This window comes from Onychostoma macrolepis, chromosome 12 (assembly GCF_012432095.1).
Source record: "Onychostoma macrolepis isolate SWU-2019 chromosome 12, ASM1243209v1, whole genome shotgun sequence".
Classification (NCBI taxonomy): Eukaryota; Metazoa; Chordata; class Actinopteri; order Cypriniformes; family Cyprinidae; genus Onychostoma; species Onychostoma macrolepis.
The window spans coordinates 24,125,892-24,147,764 of NC_081166.1; the positions used below are offsets into that span (position 1 = coordinate 24,125,892).

The 21,873-nt window shown below is 35.4% G+C and overlaps 2 protein-coding genes and 1 long non-coding RNA gene across 6 annotated transcripts in view; 2 read left to right on the forward strand and 1 right to left on the reverse strand.

Moving 5' to 3' along the window:
* Positions 1-4,857: 4,857 nt before the first annotated feature.
* adam8b (ADAM metallopeptidase domain 8b) lies at positions 4,858-18,033 on the forward strand. Its single transcript, XM_058792930.1, has 23 exons — positions 4,858-4,981; positions 5,481-5,551; positions 5,690-5,796; positions 5,924-6,002; positions 6,221-6,297; positions 6,396-6,579; positions 6,668-6,730; positions 7,010-7,081; positions 7,205-7,374; positions 7,856-7,937; positions 8,064-8,206; positions 8,574-8,751; positions 8,912-9,001; positions 11,333-11,528; positions 12,470-12,572; positions 12,741-12,909; positions 12,993-13,073; positions 13,201-13,285; positions 13,389-13,503; positions 13,909-14,068; positions 14,675-14,722; positions 15,642-15,716; positions 15,888-18,033. The coding sequence occupies exons 1-23, from the start codon at positions 4,912-4,914 to the stop codon at positions 15,942-15,944; spliced, it is 2,475 nt and encodes an 824-aa protein (XP_058648913.1). The 5' UTR covers positions 4,858-4,911; the 3' UTR covers positions 15,945-18,033.
* On the reverse strand, positions 15,201-21,841 carry LOC131550648 (uncharacterized). Its single transcript, XR_009273615.1, has 3 exons — positions 21,330-21,841; positions 18,810-18,911; positions 15,201-15,700 (listed from the first exon to the last, which is right to left on the reverse strand). It is a non-coding gene; the product is annotated as an uncharacterized LOC131550648 (long non-coding RNA).
* exoc6 (exocyst complex component 6) overlaps positions 20,059-21,873 on the forward strand; it is a 57,739-nt gene continuing 55,924 nt past the window's right edge. For 2 of the 4 annotated variants that reach the window (XM_058792931.1, XM_058792933.1), the window contains exon 1: positions 20,059-20,225. In XM_058792931.1, the coding sequence (XP_058648914.1) occupies positions 20,095-20,225 (131 nt within the window). In that variant the 5' untranslated portion in view covers positions 20,059-20,094. Of the gene's footprint in view, positions 20,226-21,050; positions 21,298-21,873 lie in introns of those variants that run through there. The other 2 variants (XM_058792932.1, XM_058792934.1) reach the window with 2 other exon arrangements.

Below are 21,873 nucleotides of genomic sequence, written 5' to 3' on the forward strand. Positions count from 1 at the left end.
GATAAGGGAGACATGCAAAATGTGCAGAGCAGTGGGTCCCGAGGAACAGGATTGAAAACCACTGCTTTAAAGTATTGATTATATGTCTGTTGTTTTGTTGTTGTTGTTGTTTTGAATAGATGTTGTGATGTTGTGTGTAAAAAAACAATAAAAAGTTGATAACAAAAAAATAAATAAATAAAAATTAATCCACAGTCAAACCAAAAATTATTCAGACACCAGATATAATTGTTGATATTTTTTACTAGTGGGTGCAGGACACTATAGATTTATGTAAGTGAGGATAGCAAAACAAAGTAAACTGTGACACATTATACCCTAAAATTCTTCATACAGTGGACTATCAGTAAAATTTATAAAAAATTTGGTACCGAAAATTATTCAGACACTTTGACCTGACCATGTTGTGCTTAAGTGTTTTTTCTTTAATTGCTAATGTGACCTTTTTACACCACAGACTGAACAAAATTAAGCATTGCTTGTTAATTGGTCAACAAAGTGTTGATAATTGAGTAAATATTGTCATACTTACAGTCGTCTGAATTTTTGGTTAATTGTAATCCATTACATACCTTTCTATCAAAGTTATCTAACATTATCAAGATTAATTTGTTCTGACACAGTTTAACTCTGAGGTCTTGGCATATGTTATTACCATTTTCTAAACTATAGCAAATAAACTGTGATAATGTGAGAAAAGTTGAAGGTGGTTTGACTGTATATTTAATTTTTACAGTTAAGACTATGCAGTGCTATTTTACATTTGATTATTCGGTTTCTGTATCTGGACACCTACCAACTTGAAAAAACTTAAACATTGTGCAAATAGCACAAATAAATAAATAGAACGAACATCCAAATTAAACCATTTCAAACAGGGCCCACTGGTACAATCTGCCCCGCAAACCCCAGCTACGGTCCTGGAGGCAACAGAAGTATAGCTTCTCTGGTTTGTTGCCTAAATCCTCAAGGCTGCAGCTTTGGAAGTCTTTGCCCATCTGTGGAGAATGTGATCTCCTTTTAATCTCGCTGTCAGGCACACGGGGCCTAGGCCAAGCTGGGAAAAGATTCCCAAAACGCTAGTCTCCATAACACACCACATGACAAGCAAATCAGGAAGTATCCTCAAATATATCATCCCGCTGGACAGTTTTTTGGATGAGCAAGGCAAGCCAGAAATGACCACTATCTGAGGAAGGTAAACAATGTTGATAAAATAATTTAACTTAAAGTTCTGTTACTGGTAGCTTAGCCTACCTGGAGACATTATTCTGCAGAAGTACAAACTACCCATAGTTTCCTATCATCATTTTAGATGCCCTGTCCAAAAAAAGAAAAAAGAAAAAATACTTTGGGTGACAAGGGAACCATTAAACTGCAAGCAACTGCAAGTAGGGCCTTTTAGAAACAACGCAGGTGCAAAAATAACGAATAGAAATTATTTAGAAAAAAATAAAATAAAAAATAATAATAATATTGAAGAAGTTCAGTAGCTGGCGGTATTGCCCTAAAGGTTTGCTCACATTTCAACAACATATTTCCAAATCAGCAATAAAAAAACCTATATTTCAGGAGAGTCTAGCTTGAGCATGTGAAAGAGTAAATGCTGAGGGGAAACCTGTTTGGTAACTAACTTATCTGCGACTCAGTTCCTAAAAATATCGGAGATAAATTCGGACAAAATCGGACGATAGACCTAATTCTGAGAGGAGTAGCGAAGACAGCAGGACGAAATAAAATGAGCCAGTGAAGGCAAGGAAGATTCAAAATTGTGAAACATGTACGTGTAATGTTTAATAAGAATACATTTTATATTGATATTAATATTTCAAGATGTACAGTTACTAGACTGAAGCAGGTTTACTTGATTATGCATCAAAATTATGTTAAAATGTAAGCCTAAATATCAGGCTTTTGAGGAACGTTTATGTGTAGGGCTAACATCTCTCAATCATACTGCATTGCATTGTTTTGCACCCCACAATTAACGTTACAGAACTTTGATAATAAAATAGAGCATTTAAATATCAGCTTATGCGGAGTGACATCTTTATGCATTTTTTATAAGTAGCCTGTTAAAAAGATCGCAATGATTTTTACATTGCAAATCTTAATTTTGCCATCAAATGTGCAACAAGTTGAATACATTTGCTCGGTTTAGACCTCTGAATAAAATGTAGGTGTTTTTTTTTAACTTCTCAAATAGGCTAGAGCTCCACATTCACACTATCATATGAGAAATGTAACAAAAAAAAACTTTAAACACCCATGCAAACTTTTTAGATTTTCTTTTATGTTTTTACTTTTTTAAATTTGCTTTTGTCAGATAAATAATTTTGTGTATGCCACTTGATAGCTCAAGTAAAATCTGGCTCCTGAAGTAAGACCAGTTGAGAAGCACTGATCTAAAGTGCTAACATACTGGCTGTGAAATAAATACACACTGCTTTTGTGAGCGGTGTGAAACAGGCCTGAGAACAAACACTTCCTCTGTGACAGTTCTGAAGCTGTGCCACAGAAGATGATCAATGCAGTCTGAAATCAAATAAAATAACCATTAAAATCCTTAATGACAGCATCTGAACAGCAGAGCCAACACTAACACCATTGTTTTGTTTTGTTTTAGCATTACTGAGATACTATAATTTTTTGTTGTTGTTTGTTTTAATTAGCTTTTATTGTTGTATTTTGCATTTTCATTATATTTTAATTTTTTTTGTCATTTTTGTTGTGTATATATATAGTGTATATACAGTTTTTATTCATTTTATTTCAGTTTTTGTTTAGTGCATTAATTTAAAGGAAATGAAAATGAGAACTACTGCTTTGGCAACTACCTGAAATAAAATATCAGTTTGGGAGAACACTTATTACACACTGAAAGGATCTCTTCCATCTGGCGTAATATGATGTATCGTTTATGTTTTTGACATCAGCAGGATTTGTGCGTATGATGGACTGCCCCTTAAAAAGGACCATTTGTCTTCTACAGCTTGTTAAACAGACTTGTCTCTGATTGCAAAACTTTGTGTAAATTAAGATGACACATTCTACATTTAATGAGTCAGAGAATCACACAAGCAACCATTGTAAACGCCAGCTGCAATTTCATGATAATTATTGCAATTTAAGAAATTGAAAAAAATCCAAGCTTCTGGAAAATAGACTGACTAAAAGGGACATTTAATAATAATAATAAAAAAAACATTTAGAAAAAGCTTCTATAATTAGCTCATCAAGAATTCATAGCTGAAGCAATGTAACTTTTATGAATATAACAATGCTAAATCTATTCTAAAAAATGGTTATTTATTTAATTTTGTTTTACCTATATTTTGAATTTTACACTGTATTGTGTTGTGTTTTAGAGTTGTCCATAAAATTAATGGAAAATGTTTTGGTAATGAGCTGCCACTACAGTACTTTCTGTTATTTTACAAATGTATTTCTTGTAAAGACTCTTTCTACACTCATCTCCCATTTTAGGGAGCTAATCATTACTTTTCAAGTACAGTGCCACATTTTTATTTTTCCACGACATAGTGGAAATACCTGTTTTGTTGTTATTTGTCTTCTTGCTTCTTGATTTACTGTTAAATGATTCTCTGGCATGGTGTATGAAAAAGCAGGCCAAACAATAATCTTACTTTTCACATCATCCACGGAGTATGATTTTTGGCACTGCTCAACCACTGCCTCAATCTGTTATTCTTCCAAATTTGGTTATTTTAAGCAATCTTAAGAAAACAAGCATTGAAAGATGTCAAAATATAAATCCTTAAACAGTCTTGCAAACAGCAAAAAATATCATGCAAGTTTTCAAGATCAGACAAAATAAAAAGTCTAGCAAACTAACTAAATAAATAAATACAATGCATGTAAAAGGTTTTATGGTTGAATGAGACGTGAGCTTTGTGTGGTGTAGCCTATAGTATTGCAGACATACAGTATGTCTATGTGTCTATGATCTTCCTGTCCTCTAGTGGTTATGATATGCAAGTGCAATTTTTTGTCAAGCGCAAACTCAAGCAGGATGATCATTACATAGTCCAGGTCCAGGAGGATATCCGGGTTTATTTGAGCCTTAATTTCAGTAGACTATTACAGCAGTAAATTCAGGCAATACGAAGTACTGCAAATTAGTAGCCTATACCGTAGCCTACAATAAACGACAATTATACAACGAGAAGATATGTGTGAAAAACACGAATTCTAAAGCTATAACTAAATGTTAAACATGCGCTTTAATACGTGACGTGTTTCCTGTAATGTTATGAGTCACTGTCATTACGGGATATGTTGCGGTGTGTCCCGCTGGGTGGTTATTAGGAAACACAGCTGTGTTCATGCAGGGGCCTCGAAGGGAGGCCCAGATCACCGACTGCTCCGTTGAGCCGCATTCAAATCTCAGGTCGTGTTTCGTACACTAAAAAGAAAAATTACTAAATCCTATTAGTTTCAAAGAGTGTAACCTAAAACAAAAATTTAAATTCACCTCAGCGGCCTATAGAAAACAATAAAAAAACACTTTATTGCGTAATCACAAACGAATGTGATTGCTTCCCCAAAACCAGCGCTGAGAAAAGTATTACCTACCACGTGACCGCGTCATCGAGGATCTATTTTAGAAGCGATATGGACAACAATTTACACCTAGATAATAACACTGAGAAACGGTATTTTGACATGTAATTAAAAATAAACCGTTTAATTGGTCAAATTAAGAGAAGAATTATTTCGATCCTTCGTGACGTCTCTAAGCTCCGCCCCTTTCAAAACTTCTGTTCCATGCTATTGGTAATTCTATCTATTAATTCTGTTTTTGCGTCTATGGTTTATCCTGATAAGTAAAAATGCAGCCCACTTGGGCGGATCTCAAGTTTATCTTTTGGCATATGTAGTTCGCCAGAAATGAACCCTACAGTAATCATGCCGTGTTCTGCCTTCACAACTCATGTAATTTGCTGTCTTTGTCTTTGGGGTATGTATGATGTTATTTTAATTATGTAGAAATATGTTTCATTCCTTAATGCATGTAATTATAAAGCATATTTGCCCTGAAAGATTTAACCGGTCGCTTTTGTTTAGTTTATGAATTTATTTATATTTATTTACATTCCTGCGAATGGGATACTCATAAGATAGGAGGCTATACAGTTTGATGGAGGAACTTTTCTGTTCTTTAGGTTAATTTGATAGAAAAATGCATTTTTAAGATTTGTAACTTTTTATTGTGTCCTTTTAATTACATTTGCTTATTGTTTTTCCTAATTTTAAATGTGGGAAAAATGTTGAATATACAATAATTTTCATATTTTGGCCGTCCCAAGTAGGTTAATTAAATGACGTATTTATAAAGTAAATCAGGGAAAGTCTCTTGCAATTAATTTTGATTATTATTATTATTAATGCTGTTAAGGTTTGTGGGCGGTATTGATAGTGCATTTATGAAATATCAAAATATCTTTTGGTTCTGGCAGGGAGTATCCATACATTACCTCATGTGGAGCGGTTTGATGTGGTGAGACCTAAAAGACAGAGCGTGAGAAAGGTACCTCCATTTACAACCTTGATCTTACTGTTACAGCAGCAAGATATGCCTGAATTTTATTTTTTTTGTAGTTTTAGGATAAAAGCAACGATAGGGTTGTGCTGTTTATGTGTGGATTAACACTTCAGTCCTCTGCAGGTGCAGTCTGATAAAAGTCCACAAAGCCATGAGACGTATCCTGATAGACTCACATATCAATTATTCTTTGGAGGGAAAAATCATGTGATTCATTTGGAAAAGAACAGGTGAGTGTTGAGTTTGAATGGATTATATTTCAAAGTCTTCTCTTGGAGCTTTCTGTAAATTTCATTTTGATGTTTAATAGTATGAAATACACCACTGTGTCCTAAATAAATATTTACTGTAATTTAGGCAACTCATTGGACATAATTACACCGAAATTTACTATCGAGATGATGGACTGATTGTGAGCAGTAATCCAAATTTAAAGGTAACTTAAATTTTACTGTAATTATTATTTATCGATAACTACGATTAGAACAGCATACTAGCATATGTCCCTTGCTATTCCTGCAGGATATAGCATATCGCATATTGTTCAGTTCCTGCTGGTATTTTATTCAGAACATGTCATGTCAGACTGACTGGATATAATATGATCACTTAAGCACAGAAAATAAAAATCAGTCGATTTTGTGTCATTTGTAGGACAATTGCTACTATCATGGCCATATTCAAGATTTGGAAGATTCCTCAGTCAGTGTGGGAATCTGTTCTGGAATCAGGTTTGAGTTCATTACAATCAAGTTCATTACAACATGCTTTTCATACATATATACAAATATTAGATTCTATGTTTATGAATTATGTTATCTGTCTATAGAGGTTTTGTTCGAGTGAAACAGCAAGTATACCTGATTGAGCCCCTGACCAACCACAGTGATGGAGACCATGCACTTTATAAGCACGAACATCTGAGGTGGAAGAGAAGCTCATGTGGTGAACCAAGCACTACCATTTATGACCATGAACAACCAGTGGCTGTCCCCTTAAAGTCCAGCAGATGGGTAAAAACATTTCCATCGCAATTCTAGCAATTGTTCTTTACTGAAAGAAACTATGGATAGATTTTAAATCATTGATATATTCTCTTAGAAAACAAAGCGATTTCACACTCCAAGATTTGTGGAACTGTTTCTTGTGGTGGATAACACTGAGGTAAGAATTTAAGCTTTCACAAACTTGTAGTTATTAGCAGTCAACTGTTATTGTTTTTTACACTGACTGATGGTTATGCTAATATCTGATTGAACATAATACAATAAGAAAATCAGATTTAAAAAAAAATGCTGAAGCATTCAATACAGTCTGTTTTCTTATATAATATTTTTGACCATTCTCTTCATAGTGAGGCAAATACTACTGGTCAATACAAAAGCTAAGAGGAAGAATTTCCAAAAAAGGCAAACATGATTGCTATGTTTTTTTGTTTTATAGTACAGAAACTTTGGGTCTAACATGGACATAATCAGAGCCAGGATGCTGGAAGTTGCAAATCATGTTGACAAGGTATAATCTTGATCTAATAGAGTTAACCTTACAAATATAGTATTTACTTGTGTGATATGTGAAAATCAGTTAATAAATGTCATAAGGAAATGCAAGAGAGTGAACACTTTATTCTCTGCACAGTTGTATCGACCTCTTAATATCCGGGTTATGCTGGTGGGTCTTGAGGTCTGGACAAAACACGACCAAATTGTGGTCAGTTTGATTTCTGATGACACTCTCAGTCGGTTTATTGAGTGGAGAAAGAGCAATCTGCTTAAAAGAGTCAAGCATGACAACGCTCAGTTTGTGACGTGAGTATGACCTAGTTACCCATTTATTCTGCTGGATGACTAAGACCGTCAATACACTATGTAGCATAGCAGAAACTAGTCCACTTTAATATACTTTACTACACTTTACTTATTTGTTGTCTTTAGTTAGCTACATTATGAATTAGCAATGAACAATACTGCTAAAGCATTTATTACAAATATTTAATAGTAATTTCAACATTCTACATTTTTTTATAATTAAGTAGTATCTGTTAACATTAGTTCATGCACTGTGAACTACCCTGAACAGGCAATGAACAATATATTTTTATTAACTAACATTAACTAAGAATAATAAATTCTGTAAAAAATATTTCTCATTATTTAATGTTAGCTTATGCATTAACCGATGTCAAAAAATGCAAGCATATTGTAAAGTGTTATATACCTTTATTTTACATTAGTACACTAATAATGAGTGTTTTATTATTCTGTTTTATTTATTGATGTTACTTTCCAGTGGAATTGATTTTTTGGGTGACACAGTTGGGCTGGCAAACAAATTTGCAATGTGTGCTGAAAGCTCAGCGGGAGTCAATCAGGTATTTATGATCTGTGTTAGTGATGATTTTCTGGTAGCAGATTATCTCCTGTATTTGAACAATAAAGATTCTTTCTTGAAAGACATAGTGTAATTACATAAATGGTTATATGTTGTTATTTTTTAGGATCATAATCAGAACTCACTAGGCCTGGCATCCACAATTGCTCATGAGATGGGTCATAACATGGGCATGTCCCATGATGAAGATCACTGCACCTGTGGCTCATCAAATTTCAATTCCATCTGTATCATGACAGAACGTGTAGGGTAAGCAGTATTTGTGAAACGTTACACTATGTTTTCAATTTTGCTTTGGTCAGATGTCAGATCTGTCTTAGATTATATTATGTTCAAGTGCATTTAAAAAAATATATACCGGTATATACTTTTAAGGTTTAAAGTACACTACAAGTGCACATTCAATGAAATTATGTGCACTACTTCACAAGGGTAGTAATGCAAGTGTATAAAACTCTTTGAACCTTTAAACTTCACTATCCTGAAAACACAATGTGAGCCTTCTGTTGGAGTTAGATAAACAAACAATAAAATACTGTATATGGTCTACTCTGCCTAGTAGCAGTTTATAGTGTGCACTGTCCGAAAATGACATGCTCTGACCTTCTCTATCTAGCACGCTGTTCCCGGAGCTGTTTAGTGACTGTAGTCTGGAGCAGCTGAGTGTGTTTCTAGACAACGCCAACCCCAACTGCCTGCTGGACACCCCCAGCTCATCCAGACTGTACAGTGGGTCTGTCTGTGGTAATGCTTTCCTGGACCCTGGAGAGGAGTGTGACTGTGGAACAGTGGAGGTATTGCACACATATCCTGTGTCCGTAGTGACTCAGTCTTGCCCAGCTGATCTAGCTCAAATGATCCTTTTTTATGACATCATTAATGCATTAATGTAGGATCATCTTTGACTCACATCTGATGTCTCATTGATGACTGTGATTTAATGTCTCGTGTAAGGAATGTGAAAATCCATGCTGTGATCCCATGACCTGCAAGCTCACTGAAGGCTCACAATGTGCTCATGGAGACTGCTGTGAGAATTGCCAGGTAAGTGACTCTTATGAAAACTCTTCATGGCCTTCTTGCAAAAACACCAAAAGCGCTATAAAAAGAGACTTGTGTGAAGGACAGGCTGAATATAAGTTGTTATTCAATAAAAACTTTAGTGTCTTAATTACTTACTTGGTACCTAAAGTCAACATGAAATAGCATTTGCAAGTGATTTTACTTTCCTAATTTGAAGTAGTTCTAGTTGAACCAGAATATTCAATGAGAAACATATAAGGATGGGACAGTCTTCTCCTATCCAAGTGAATTGTCCAGATACAACTAAGTGAGCACAATCAGCGAGACTATCTGATTGTGTGACCAATGGATGTGTTAGAGAAAACCATTAAATACAGTCATTGTTATTGCACAATTACTGTTTCTCTGCTCAATTTCAAAATGCTGGAAAACCATGTTTCTTAAAGGCTGCATGAGTATCACTGGGATTCAAACTCAGGATTTCCTGTTTGTTATGCGGACACCCTATCTAAGTTAATTACACAGCACCAACATCTAATTTTCCCTCATGGAAAGTGACATGACGTGTAGTCAAGTATGGTGTCCCATACTCGAAAATTATGCTCTGCATTTATCCCAACCAAGTGCACACACACAGCAGTGAGTAGTGAACACACACACACACCCGGAGCAGTGGGCAGCCAGTTTTGCTGTGGTACCCAGGGGCTTGCTCAATGGTCTCACCTCAGTTGTGGTATTATTGAGGATGGAAGAGAGCACTAGTTATTCACTCCCCCCACCTACAATACCTGCTGGTACTGAGGCTCAAACCTGCAACCTTAGGGTTACAAGTCAGACTTTCTAACCATTAGACCATGACAGAATCACTGAAAAGGTACTAGTTTTAAAATGTAAAATGTAAAAGGTATTCTTTTATAGGGATTTTTGGGGTGGTGGGAGTTTTCATGACTCTGGTGGGACTCAAACACACAACATTTGATCTCCCTCATTTTACAGTCTAGAAATCTGCAACCCATTGCTCCACAGAACCTACTTTTCTTCCTGACTTTTGTATGACCAGCATTGTGGCAAAAAAGAGACTTTCTTGAGTCTCAGCAGAATAGAAGCCAGATTCAGAATGTTGAAGCACTATTATTTCCTAGAGTGGGAGAGCAAAGTCACTGATAGAGGTGCACTGTTGGGATTGGAACCCAGGATTTGTAAACCAGACTGGGCTGCTGCCTTTGACTTGTCATATAGTGTGGGCGGCATAAAAGAGTTTTCAAATGTCACGCAAGCTTCTGTTTCAGGCTTTTTTTGTTTTTAGGGTGGTGCAAAATGCACTCACGAAATTGCCAGAAGTCACGACTCTGATGGAACTGGTGGGCCTCCTTTCCTAGAGTGAGGTACCACTGGAATTTGAACCCAGGATCTGAAAATCAGACTGGACTGCTACTGTTGACCCTCGTGTATTGGTGCTTGTTTGTCCATCTCATGGAGGAGCAAGATAGACATTATAAGTTCCACTGGGATTTGAACCTAGAATCTTATGTTTACGAGACACACACTTGAACCAATTGAGCCATGGACATGGTAGCCTCATGTAGCCAAAGCTTCAGACTGACGGCAGAAGGTCTGAGAACCTTGGCCGCTTTGAATGGCCAAGGACCGCTCAAGAGGCCATATGACTGACAAGTAAAACAACCAATCAAGCTTTGTTTTGTGCCGCTTCATGTTTACGGGTGTGGAAATGTCCCCACAATAACACAGACTGGTGTGTAAAACTCTTAGACATATTTTAAAGAGTCTATGCTGCGAACTTTACACATTTCACATACTTTTGAAAATCTAGCATTTAGCTAATCCAGATAAGCGCTCACTGTCACAGTTGTAAACACGATGGCTTTGTTCTTCAATGAGGGGGTTTGGCGCCACTGCATCTTGTTTCCAGGTAGAACATTAAAGAACGTGGCACACATGTCAGTGGGCGTGACGTCTGAGCCTGAGACCATGGCCGTGGAAGCCATGGAAGGCGTTACTCAGAAGAGTAGCCAGGAGAGCAAAATCGCACCACTGAGATTTGAAACAAGGATCTGTAAATCAGACTCAACTGCTGGACTTGACTTGTTATATATTGTGTTGGTGGCATATATGTCATGCAAGCTTCTGTTGTTGTTGTTGTTTGTTTTTTATGAGGGGGGAAAGACACTCAATCAAGTTGCCCAAAGTTACAACACTGGTGGGACCTGAACCAGCAACCTTTGCATGGCCTCATTTTGAAGTCATTACTCTGTAGTGTTAACAATAACTCTAGTTAAGGTTGTGATTGACAATTTTTTGTTATTTACAGCTTCTCTTTTTTTTGCACGCCAGATAAAAGATGCTGAAAGCTTGTGTCGAGCACCTGTAAATGAGTGTGACGTTCCAGAGTATTGCACAGGGCTCTCAGAGCACTGCCCGGAGAATGATTTTAAGATGAATGGCATTCCTTGCAGCTCTGGCCAGGGTTACTGCTATAATGGCCAATGCCCCACTCACCTCCAACATTGCCAAAGACTTTGGGGAACAGGTACGCATGAGTCTATTACCCAAAAGTCCAACAGTTCTCCAAGATCAACAGACATTTTACAAGACCCTAGAGTCTTTCCCTAGAGTAAGTGCTTTGTTCAGAAGCACAGTCAGGGTTCATATCTGGGTTGTAGGGTTGGAAGTGTAATAAAATTCTGTGCTCTGCACCACTGCATCTAAGCACCATGGCAAAAAATAAATGCTTTATTAGTTGAGTTATGAACATTATGAACTGGAACTAAATCTCCAAAAAGACTCAAAAACACTAGAGACACCTTTAAATCACTGTTCATCGATCATGCTCAGTAAATCATTTAGAATGGTTATTGACTTGATCACAGAACCAGTAAAACTGTCTGAACAAGTACCAGTGGCGTGCCCAACTGAAATGGTTAATTTAAAAATGTTTTGCAATTTAATTTAAGTATATAGTTAGGACCAGTTATTCTTCAAGTACTAAAAGAACTGTTAATACAGTTAATGCACCAAAATCGTTAAAGCGCTAGTCTCCCCAAAATGAAAATTCATTTGTCATTAACTCATCTTCATGTTGTCCCAAATTGTATGACTTTCTTCTGTGGAACATAAAAAAAGATATTTAGAGAAATGTATCATTGTTTTTTTTGTGCATACAATGCAAATCAGTGTTGACCAAAACTATTTGGTTGCCAACATACTCCAAGTTTGGAACAACATGAGAGCAAGAATGTGATGATAGAATTTTCTTTTTTTGGTTGAAACTTGAATCTGAACCAGTATAATTAAATTCCCTATGATTCCCTACAGCCCAACTACTTTACTAAAATGCCACCGTTCATTAATTTTCACAAGCTGTATTGATTTCCTCTACCTTGACATTTCAGTATCCTGCTGTGCATAATGACTCATATCAAGACAGTATTCATATCTGCTTCAATGTTGTGTCTCTGATTATTTCCCTAGGTGCCAAAGTGGCTGCTGATGCATGCTTTTTTCGAAACACATTTGGAAAAAATGATTCTCACTGCGGAAAGATCAAAGGTGGCTACAGAGCCTGTTCAAAAGAGTATGCCATCTTTTTCATTTTCTGATTCAAAAAAGCTCACAAAATGACTTTTTCCAGCATAAATATTTGTCATAGCAAATATTATAGTTTTTATAGTCATAGTTTTTTAAGACTAACCTAATACATCAAGCATAGATAACATTAAATGTACTTTTTTCCCTTAAATAGGAACATGTTTTGTGGAAAGATTTTTTGCGATGGAGGAAATGACTACCCCATCACTGGTCAGAAAGCTGTGATAGGAATATTTAGGGTATTTTGCAACATAGCTGGGGACCAATCTGAAGAGGACGCCCTCAGCATGGTCCCTACTGGCACAAAATGTGGGCACAATAAGGTAAGCACAGAAGAATGTTATTTAGACTATGACAGCAGGACTTGTAGGCACAAAAATGAAAACTCTGGGTTGTGTTTCAACAGGTTTGCTATGATTATATGTGCCAAGACCTGAATGTTTACGGTAGTAATGATGAATGCTCACTGCAATGCAATGGAAGAGGGGTGAGATCAAATCTCCATTTCACTGAAACCAATAGGAGGATGTCTTATAATTCAAAATATAAAAAGCTTTTGAAAGAATTTAAATTTTAAAAAGAAGCAATTTGTAATTTTTGTCTTATTTTTGCAGATTTGTAATCATAAAAAGCAATGCCACTGTGAGCCTGGATGGGCACCTCCTCACTGTGAAGTCAGATATTCTGAATTGCCATCCGGTAATCAAACAAGCTTTTATCTATTCTGAAAAGCATGTTTAAATGTAGTACCTGCAGTAATGTACCAATCTGACAAACTCTACTCTTGTTTCCAATTTTTTAGGACAAGCAAAGATAATTGGCATCTCAGTAGCAGTTGCAATCCCTCTACTTGTACTTGCACTATGTGGAGTCTTGCTTTATTGTAAAAGAAGAAAAGCCATCGTCAGCCACAAGACGTAAGTTGCTTGATTTTGACATGTTTTGTGAAATTTATCATGCCCAGGGTTTTGAATGAACTGCAAGTGAACATTTTCCAGCCTGGAATATTTTTATTCGCCATAAAACTATTCTGCATAATTTTCTGAATAAAAAAAATCTTTTTTTGCCACTTAGAAAAATGGTAAATTATGTCGATGACTTTCTTCAAAAGTACTATTTATGCTGTGTATGTAAAACTTTTAATGAAGGAAAATTACTGAGTGTATCTTTCAAAAATGTGCCATGTTGCATAGCAACCATCCTGCAGATTTCTTGTAAATGTCTTGCAAATTTATTGGTCAGAAGGTGTGGGTAGCTGTGAGTAATGTAATGTAATTATAGTAGTCTGTCCATTCATGTCAAGTCTGTCTGCTTGTTTACAGAAAAACTCAGTCTGCAGGGCAGATGAACCTTCTTTTTGAGAACAACAGTGCCAAGAAGGACCGCCCTGAGATCAGCCAGCCCACATTCATGGGGACCACCGTAACTCAACCCTGCACCCCTCTAACTGTTAGATTGGGCCCGACCCGTCCTGCTCCACCAGTTAGTATTATCATCTTAAAGTCAAAAACTCTTTTCTCACTGAATTAAATTGTTTTTTTTAGCCATACTTTTGTCTTTGTACACAAAATCTGACTCACACTACAGCTTATTCTGGATAGGAATGCCCATCTAGATGAAAAGAGACCTCGCCAGCATTTAATGCTACCTGTCATAGTTGGTACATGCCATTTAGGGCTGGGAAAATCTAAAATGATTCATACAATAATAATAGACTGGCATGGAAAAACTTGTCCAAAAATGTGAATGGAATTTCTGTTTGTTCAAAAGTTTTACTAATTCTTTAAACAAGTTGAATATAAATGTTGCTCATGGAAATTTAGTTTATCACACACAAACACCAATCTAGTATTGTTCAAAGATTTGAATGCACACATGTTAAAGCATGCTGTATGTAGTTTACAATTTTTTACATGTGCTTTCTAGTTTTGTGCACAATATATCAGGTATATGAACAGGCTAATACTAAGAATAGGGTTAAATACTTCAACGTTGTTAGTAGTTTCCAGGACTGATAAGAATTAAGTAGTCTTTTCCCATCTCTCTAGAAAAAAATAAAAATACATTTGTACTCTTATTCTGTTTCAGCCTCCAAAAAAGTCACCATCACAATCGCAGCAGACCATAGTGAAACAGGTAAGACCAATTATTGATAGCAGAAATCCACCTTTTTGTATTTTGTAAAATACTATTTCTGATATTTAAAATATTTCACACAATAATGAAAATTCTGACATTACTCACCCATGTTATTTTAAACTTGTACGGCTTTCTGTCTTCTGTTGAACATAAAAGGAAATTGAATGTTTCTAATTTTAAAATATGAAATAAGAAATTTTAAAATATATTTGCATTAACAAATTTGGGTTTGTATATATATATATATATATATATATATATATATATATATATACTTTTTCTCAATCTAAATATATTTAAAGTTTTTAAAATCTACAAAAAACAACAACAACATTTGTCCAAAATGCATTTTAAGATTGGAATGTATTTTGAAATATATTTTAGGATTTGAAAGTTGAAATGAAATACTGTTCATTTGTCAAATATTGTTATTTGTTCAATGTTCAGTTGTAATTAGTGCTAGATTTAAGTTCAGTGTTGTTAGTCAGTATTTATCAACTATAGTTACAGTATTTCAATAGTTTCCTAATTCTAAGCTGTTGATATCAGGGCTGTAATACTTGAGTGAGTTTACATAATTACTTAAATTTGATTGAACAGAATTTGTACTTTACTCAAGTAATATTGAAACTGAAAAGTTTGTTCAATTACATTTCCAAAATAAAGAACATACTACTGTTTAGTCTTTTTATTTAATCAAAATACAACACAGGTCATCTTAGGTCATGTTCACCCAAACCCATTAGTTGAGTCATCTGTGGTTTCCTGTTCCTTACCACTGAAAATGATTTTAAGTGACTTAAATAGACCACACCTATTTCAGTAACATATAGGTTTTGGAACAGAGCCGATAACATTTTTAAGTAGATTCATTGTGTTTGTGGACTTATTAAAACTTTGCAAAATATCTGTGTAGGGAATCAAGCCGACTCCACCTCCTGTTCCTCCAGTCAAACCATCTTTAGCAACAGGATCCTGGAGGACAGATCAAGTTAGTTACATTCATTCTGACAGAGATTATATTATCATGCATGCATATAACAGTTTATCTTGTAATGTTAATGTGATGCTTTAGATGTGAGCAGCTCAAATGCTTCCAGTACAGCTGCACTATAAGAAGTCTTACATTCACTTATTCTTAAACTGACTTCTCACATTGCAGGTCACAGGAGACACAGTCAAGGTTGTGTTGAGACCACCCACCATTCCAAGTAGATGACCAGACGTGAAATCATCGTGTGACTCATTTAAACAAATTACAGTCCCTCTTGTTCACTTTTATAGTGTGGGAGTGTCTGAAACACAAAGTGCTTTTTAAACAATGCTTTAAAAAACACACACACTGTTGTGCTTGGCCTCAAGTAAGAGTTAGTTTTTGTCTGTTAGTGTATGATAATACAGTGCCCTCCATAAGTATTGGAACAGTAAAGACAAAATTGCTCTGTTTGCTGTGGAGTCAAGACATTTGCAAATATGACTAAAAGATGAATATGAGACAAAACTACAGAATGTCACATTTTATTATTAGCTGTTTAAACACATACATGTTTTGCCAAATAAAAAGAACAGCACTTTTAGAGTTCATCCCACCATTTGATGTGAGCATAAGTATTGGGACAGATGAATTTAAGGCAGATGTAAAAGATTAAAAGCTATTATTTTGTTGCAGATCCCTTGCGTACAATCAAAGCAGTGAGTCTGTGACCCATAGACATCACCAGACTCTTGGTCTTATCCTTTGAAATGCTTTTCCCAGCCTTTAATGCAGCCAATTCCAATTGTTGCTTGTTTTGGGGAGTTTCTGCCTTTAGTCTCCTCTTCTTCTGGTGAAATTCATGCTCAATCGGATTTAAATCTGGAGATTTATTTGGGCAAGCTAAGACTTTACATTTTTTTGCCCTTATAAATTCCTTGACTGAACTGGCAGGGTGTTTTGGGTCATAGTCCTGATGCAATGTGAAACGCTTTCTGATGAATCTGGTGGCATTTTCTTGAATATTGGTAGGCAAGATGGTTTTGTACCCTTCCAAATTCATTCTGCTACTGTCATCATACATTAAGTCATCATTAAAACTGAGAGGGCCTGTTCCAGAGACAGCCATGCATGCCCATGACACCACCTCCACCATGCTTTACAGATGAGGCTGTATGCTTGGGATCATTGCAGTTCCCTTTTTCTCCACACTTTTGCTTTCCCATCACTTAGATAAAGGTTCATCTTTGTCTCATCTGTCCATAAACCTCTGTTCCAAAATTCCACTGGCTTTTGCAAACTCTAATCTTGCCTTTCTATTTTTGGAGCTGGTCAGATGTTTGTATCTTGCCGTGTAGCATCTGTAAGTCTATGTCAAAGTCTCCTGAGGACAGTAGTTTGTCAGAGCCTCACCACAGCTTTCTGGAGGTTGTTGGTTATTTTACAGACATGTATTTTTGGGTTCATTTTCACAGCTTTTATGATTTGCCTGTCATCAACTACTGTCTAAGTCGGCTGCTGATGTCTCCGGTGGTCTCCAAACTGTTGATTTCTCCATGCCCTTTGTTATTGCTATATATTTGTCATTGCTATAGCTCTGATAGACTTCCTCTTTTCTATTAGCATCCAAATTGCTTGCTTTTCTCTCAAAGTCAGCTCCTCATCTTCATCCTGGTTTGTGTGTGTCAACATCGAATGCAAGATTCAGAATGCAGAAGCAATGGATATAACTGATACGACACATTCCCTGCTTTTAATATCTGAAGAATTAATGCAACAGGACACAGCTGATCACTTAGAAAGACCTGTGAGGCAACTGTTCCAATACTTATGCTCACATCAGATATGTGATGAACTATAAAAGTGCTGAACTTCTCAGCTGGTAAAACATCTATGTGTTGAAACACCCAATAATAAAATGTGACATTCTGTAGTTTTGTCTCATATTCATCTTTTAATCATATTTACAGATTTCTTGACTTCACAGCCAACAGAGCAATTTTGTCTTTACTGTTCCAATACTTATGGAGGGCACTGTATATTGTATATGTAAAACATTTGAATGTCTGGCTGGAAAAATTATCAACAGGCCAAAATGCTTTATACTGTAATTAATTTAATTTATTATTTACAGACTATTGAGGTGAAGTGAATGTATTTAATTCCAAATATTTTTTAAAACTTTTTAAATAAAAGTTGTTATTTTTTACTGATTGCAAATGGAAGCATTGGCAATCTAATGTCACATGCAGAATATTAGTAATAAACAAATCTCATAAAATAAAGATGCAAAGCTTTTTACTTTAATAAAATACAGTAATGTCAGTTTGCTGAATCGGGAGTTGACTATGACTATACACTGTGAAAACTGATGTTTCAAAGTTTTAAATCAAATAATTTCAGTCTTTCTACTTCAAAATTAAATGTGATTCAATGTGAAACTTGAACTTTTAATTACTTGTAAGGTTTACTAGCAATTTCACATTAGGCATTATTATCAAATGTTATTTATTCATTAAGTAATAAGTTGAAAAGGAAAGCTTTGAGTGTTTTTTTTATTTATTTTTTTTAAATATTATTATAATGATGATAATTATATCTAATTAATATTTACTAACAAAAAATGCTTTTTAATAAACTATATTATTATGATTTGAGGAGAGAAAAACAGGCTACACTGTGTGGTTAAACTGAGCCAAAACCAGAAATGTGTCACTGGTTTACTGACTTGGCCAAACAAAACTTTGAATTAATGGTGTTCAATAATAATAATAATAATAATAATTATAATTCAAAATTGGGAGCAACACAATCCATTCCCCTCTAGTTACATATGATTTTGTAAACATTTAAATGTAAACAACTTTTTTGACAATGTCTTTTTGTTTTGCAAAATTTCACACACAAAAAAAAAACTCTTAAAAAGCCAGGGCACATTTTGCACCCATAATGCCCTCACACCCTGCTCCACAACTCCTGACCGGCCCAGATTAAACTGCTCATGTCTGATCCTGTATTTAGTGCTAAATTTTCCCAAACCTTTGTGACAGGCCATACACTGACTCACATGTGTCTTTTTGATTCTTTCTGATGTGTGTCTCAGTGACTCACTGTGATTCACAGGTGCAGCTGTTTCATTATCCGGATGGAAATACATCCTGGGCTACACTTTAAAGTCGACCACATGCTTGTCGTGATATAGCGGTTAGATACCTGACAAGAAAAACCAGTGGTGTAAAACAACATTGGTGACAGCACAACCCCGTCATCATACATGTATGAAGTCATGAGATTTAGCTGTCGTCTAACACAAGATTTCGTTATGGAAAATGACTCAAATCATTTTTTTTTTTCTTGAAAGTTTGTTCTGCTTCTATGCAGTGCTTTTCCTTTAGAAATTTCTATTAATCAGAACCTTAAAAAATGTGGCCTCAGATTCAAAACAAAAATACTAAGCAGCACAGTTGTTTTCATTATTTCTAATAAATGTTTCTTAAGCAAATCAGCATATTAGAATGATTTCTGAAGGATCATGTGTCACTGAAGACTGGAGAAATGCCTGCTGAAACTTCAGCTTTGCATCACAGGAATAAATGACATTTAAAATATATTTTAATAGAAAACAGTTATTTTAAATTGTAGTAATATTTCACAATATTACTGTTTTTGTAATGATAGTTTAAAAAGACATGGGCGCAAACTGATAGTGACAACAAGACAAAACAGAGGTTAAATGAGTTGCTTCTAAAGACACATAAAAGCAAAGCAAACTTTTTTTTTTTGTAAAAACAAAAATAAAGTTAATCTCGTTTCCTGTAAGTTAGGTCACAACCTCTACTTGTTTTGAAGCAGAGAGGAAACCGTTTGTTAAGACATAAGTTTGCAAACAGAACAGTATTTTGTAATCTGTGTAATTTGTAAAATGATTCCTCTTACATGAAATCAAACAGTTGTTATGATGTAAATATTTGTTCTTTCTCTGTTGAGTTCTTTTTTGTTCACTTCTCAATTTTCATGAGTATCCAAGTGCAAATATTTAAGACATGCTGTAATAGGGTTTATACTTACAAATGGCTTTAAAAAATTACTAATGTACTGTATAAATGAACTTATAAACACGTGCAAAGCATTTTTACAATATCACGCTACTTTTTTGAGTCTTTTTATAGTATATCAGGTAACAAAAAATTCAGATCTCAGTCAAGGAGTGTGATAAATCTTGAAGCACAATTGGGAAATATTTAACAGGACAGCACTTAAGCCTGTTTTGTTGGATTCAAAGTACTAGAGATCACAAGGTCTGTCCCTTTTCCTTAGTTGCAGTTTTCTGCTGACTGTAGTATGTGTATGTCCTGCTGGAAGCACGATTCTCCCAGTCTAACACAGTCTAACAGACATGTACAACAGCAGAAGCAGTCTCAAGATTCCCACAAGTCCCCAAGAAGAGGACAAAGGAGAAGGAAAGGTGTACGGGAATGTTTTTGCAGAACTGGAGTCAGTAGATTTGCCCCTAGGAACAACTTTAAGGTAGAGTGACTGTTATGTGTTATGAAATAATTGTGTTTTTGATGGATGCTTTAAGCTGTTATTTTACCACGGTTATATGCAATACAGACTTAGGCCAATATGGTATTCAAATAGCGAAAAAGATTAAAGTATTATTATATTAACAATAAAATACAATAAAATACAATAAAATTATATAATTAAATAAAATAGTATAATTGTGACAAAAACACATTACAAAATAAAACAAAATAAATATTTAAAAATTGTATAATTTATTATTTTAATTTTCAAAAACTGTATATGCTGTAAAATTACAATTAAGTAATTCCAAAAATATTTTTAACCCATTACAAAAATAAAACAATAAATATCTGTATTTTAATTTTTTAAGTAATTAAAATTAATTACAAAAAAAATTGTATGAGTAATAAAAATTATTCAATATGTTTACTGGTAGTGTATATACATATGAATATGTACATATTTAATAGCCCATATGTGACCCTGGACCACAAAGCCAGTCATAAGTCGCATGGGTATATTTGTAGCAATAGCCAACAATACATAGTATGGGTCAAAATCATTAGGATATTAAGTAAAGATTATGTTCCATAAAGATATTTTGTAAATTTCCTACCGTAAATACATCAAAACTTAATTTTTGATTAGTAATATATTCATTGCTAAGAACTTAATTTGGACAACTTTAAAGGCGGTATTCTCAATATTTTGCACCCTCAGATTCCAGATTTTCAAATAGTTGTATCTCAGCCAAATATCCTAACAACTCCTTATGACTGGGTCACATTTTAGCTCTGCAAAGTCCTCAGCTCAATGACACAATCACAAAACAGTGACCTCTACCAAGCTTCGTGTCTGCCCTGCAAACCCCGCGAGCCGCCGGCTGCTGCAGCTCCACCTGTCGGTGGACTGGTGTTACTGCATCTCTGTCGGCATTGTCACAAATGAACACTGTGACGATTAGAGCCAACATGGCGGAGAGCGAGAGCTTGGAGACTATCACCGAACATGAGCGAATATTACAGGAGATCGAGAGCACGGACACGGCATGCGTGGGGCCGACGCTACGGTGAGAGATGAGCATCATCTGCTCTTATTTACCGTTCAGATGGCGATGTGATGTTTCTCCTGTCTGATGGCTGGAAAGCAGGCCTTTGTTTGCTAAAGATGCAGCTCAGCAGGATTTTATGTCATTGCTGATGAATCTATCAAATAAAGTGCTGTGAACTGGTGTTTTTCCAGATGAATTCTTTGAATGACCGCTGTATGCTGTACTGACACTGTAACGTTAGTGATTTCAAACACAGTCAATGACACAGATCGCTGTTTTCCTGTCATTCATCGTGTAGCGTACGACTGGGGGATGTTATGCGTAAATTATTTGTTAGAGTTTGCTAAACATCTGTCTGTCTGTCTTAATTAAATAAGATGTAAACATCTGAGGTGAAGCAGCACAAGGCCCAGTGACGGTCTCACTGCATTATGAATATGATGGAGCTGTTGACAGGTGGAAAGCTACGAGCAAAATAGCTTTAGTTTTTCCAAATCGACGTCTCTGTCAGGTTAAAATCTTCTGTATACTGTCCATTTCCTTTTCCAAACACATTTCAGCTGCGGAAGAATGAACGCTGACAAAATATGAGTG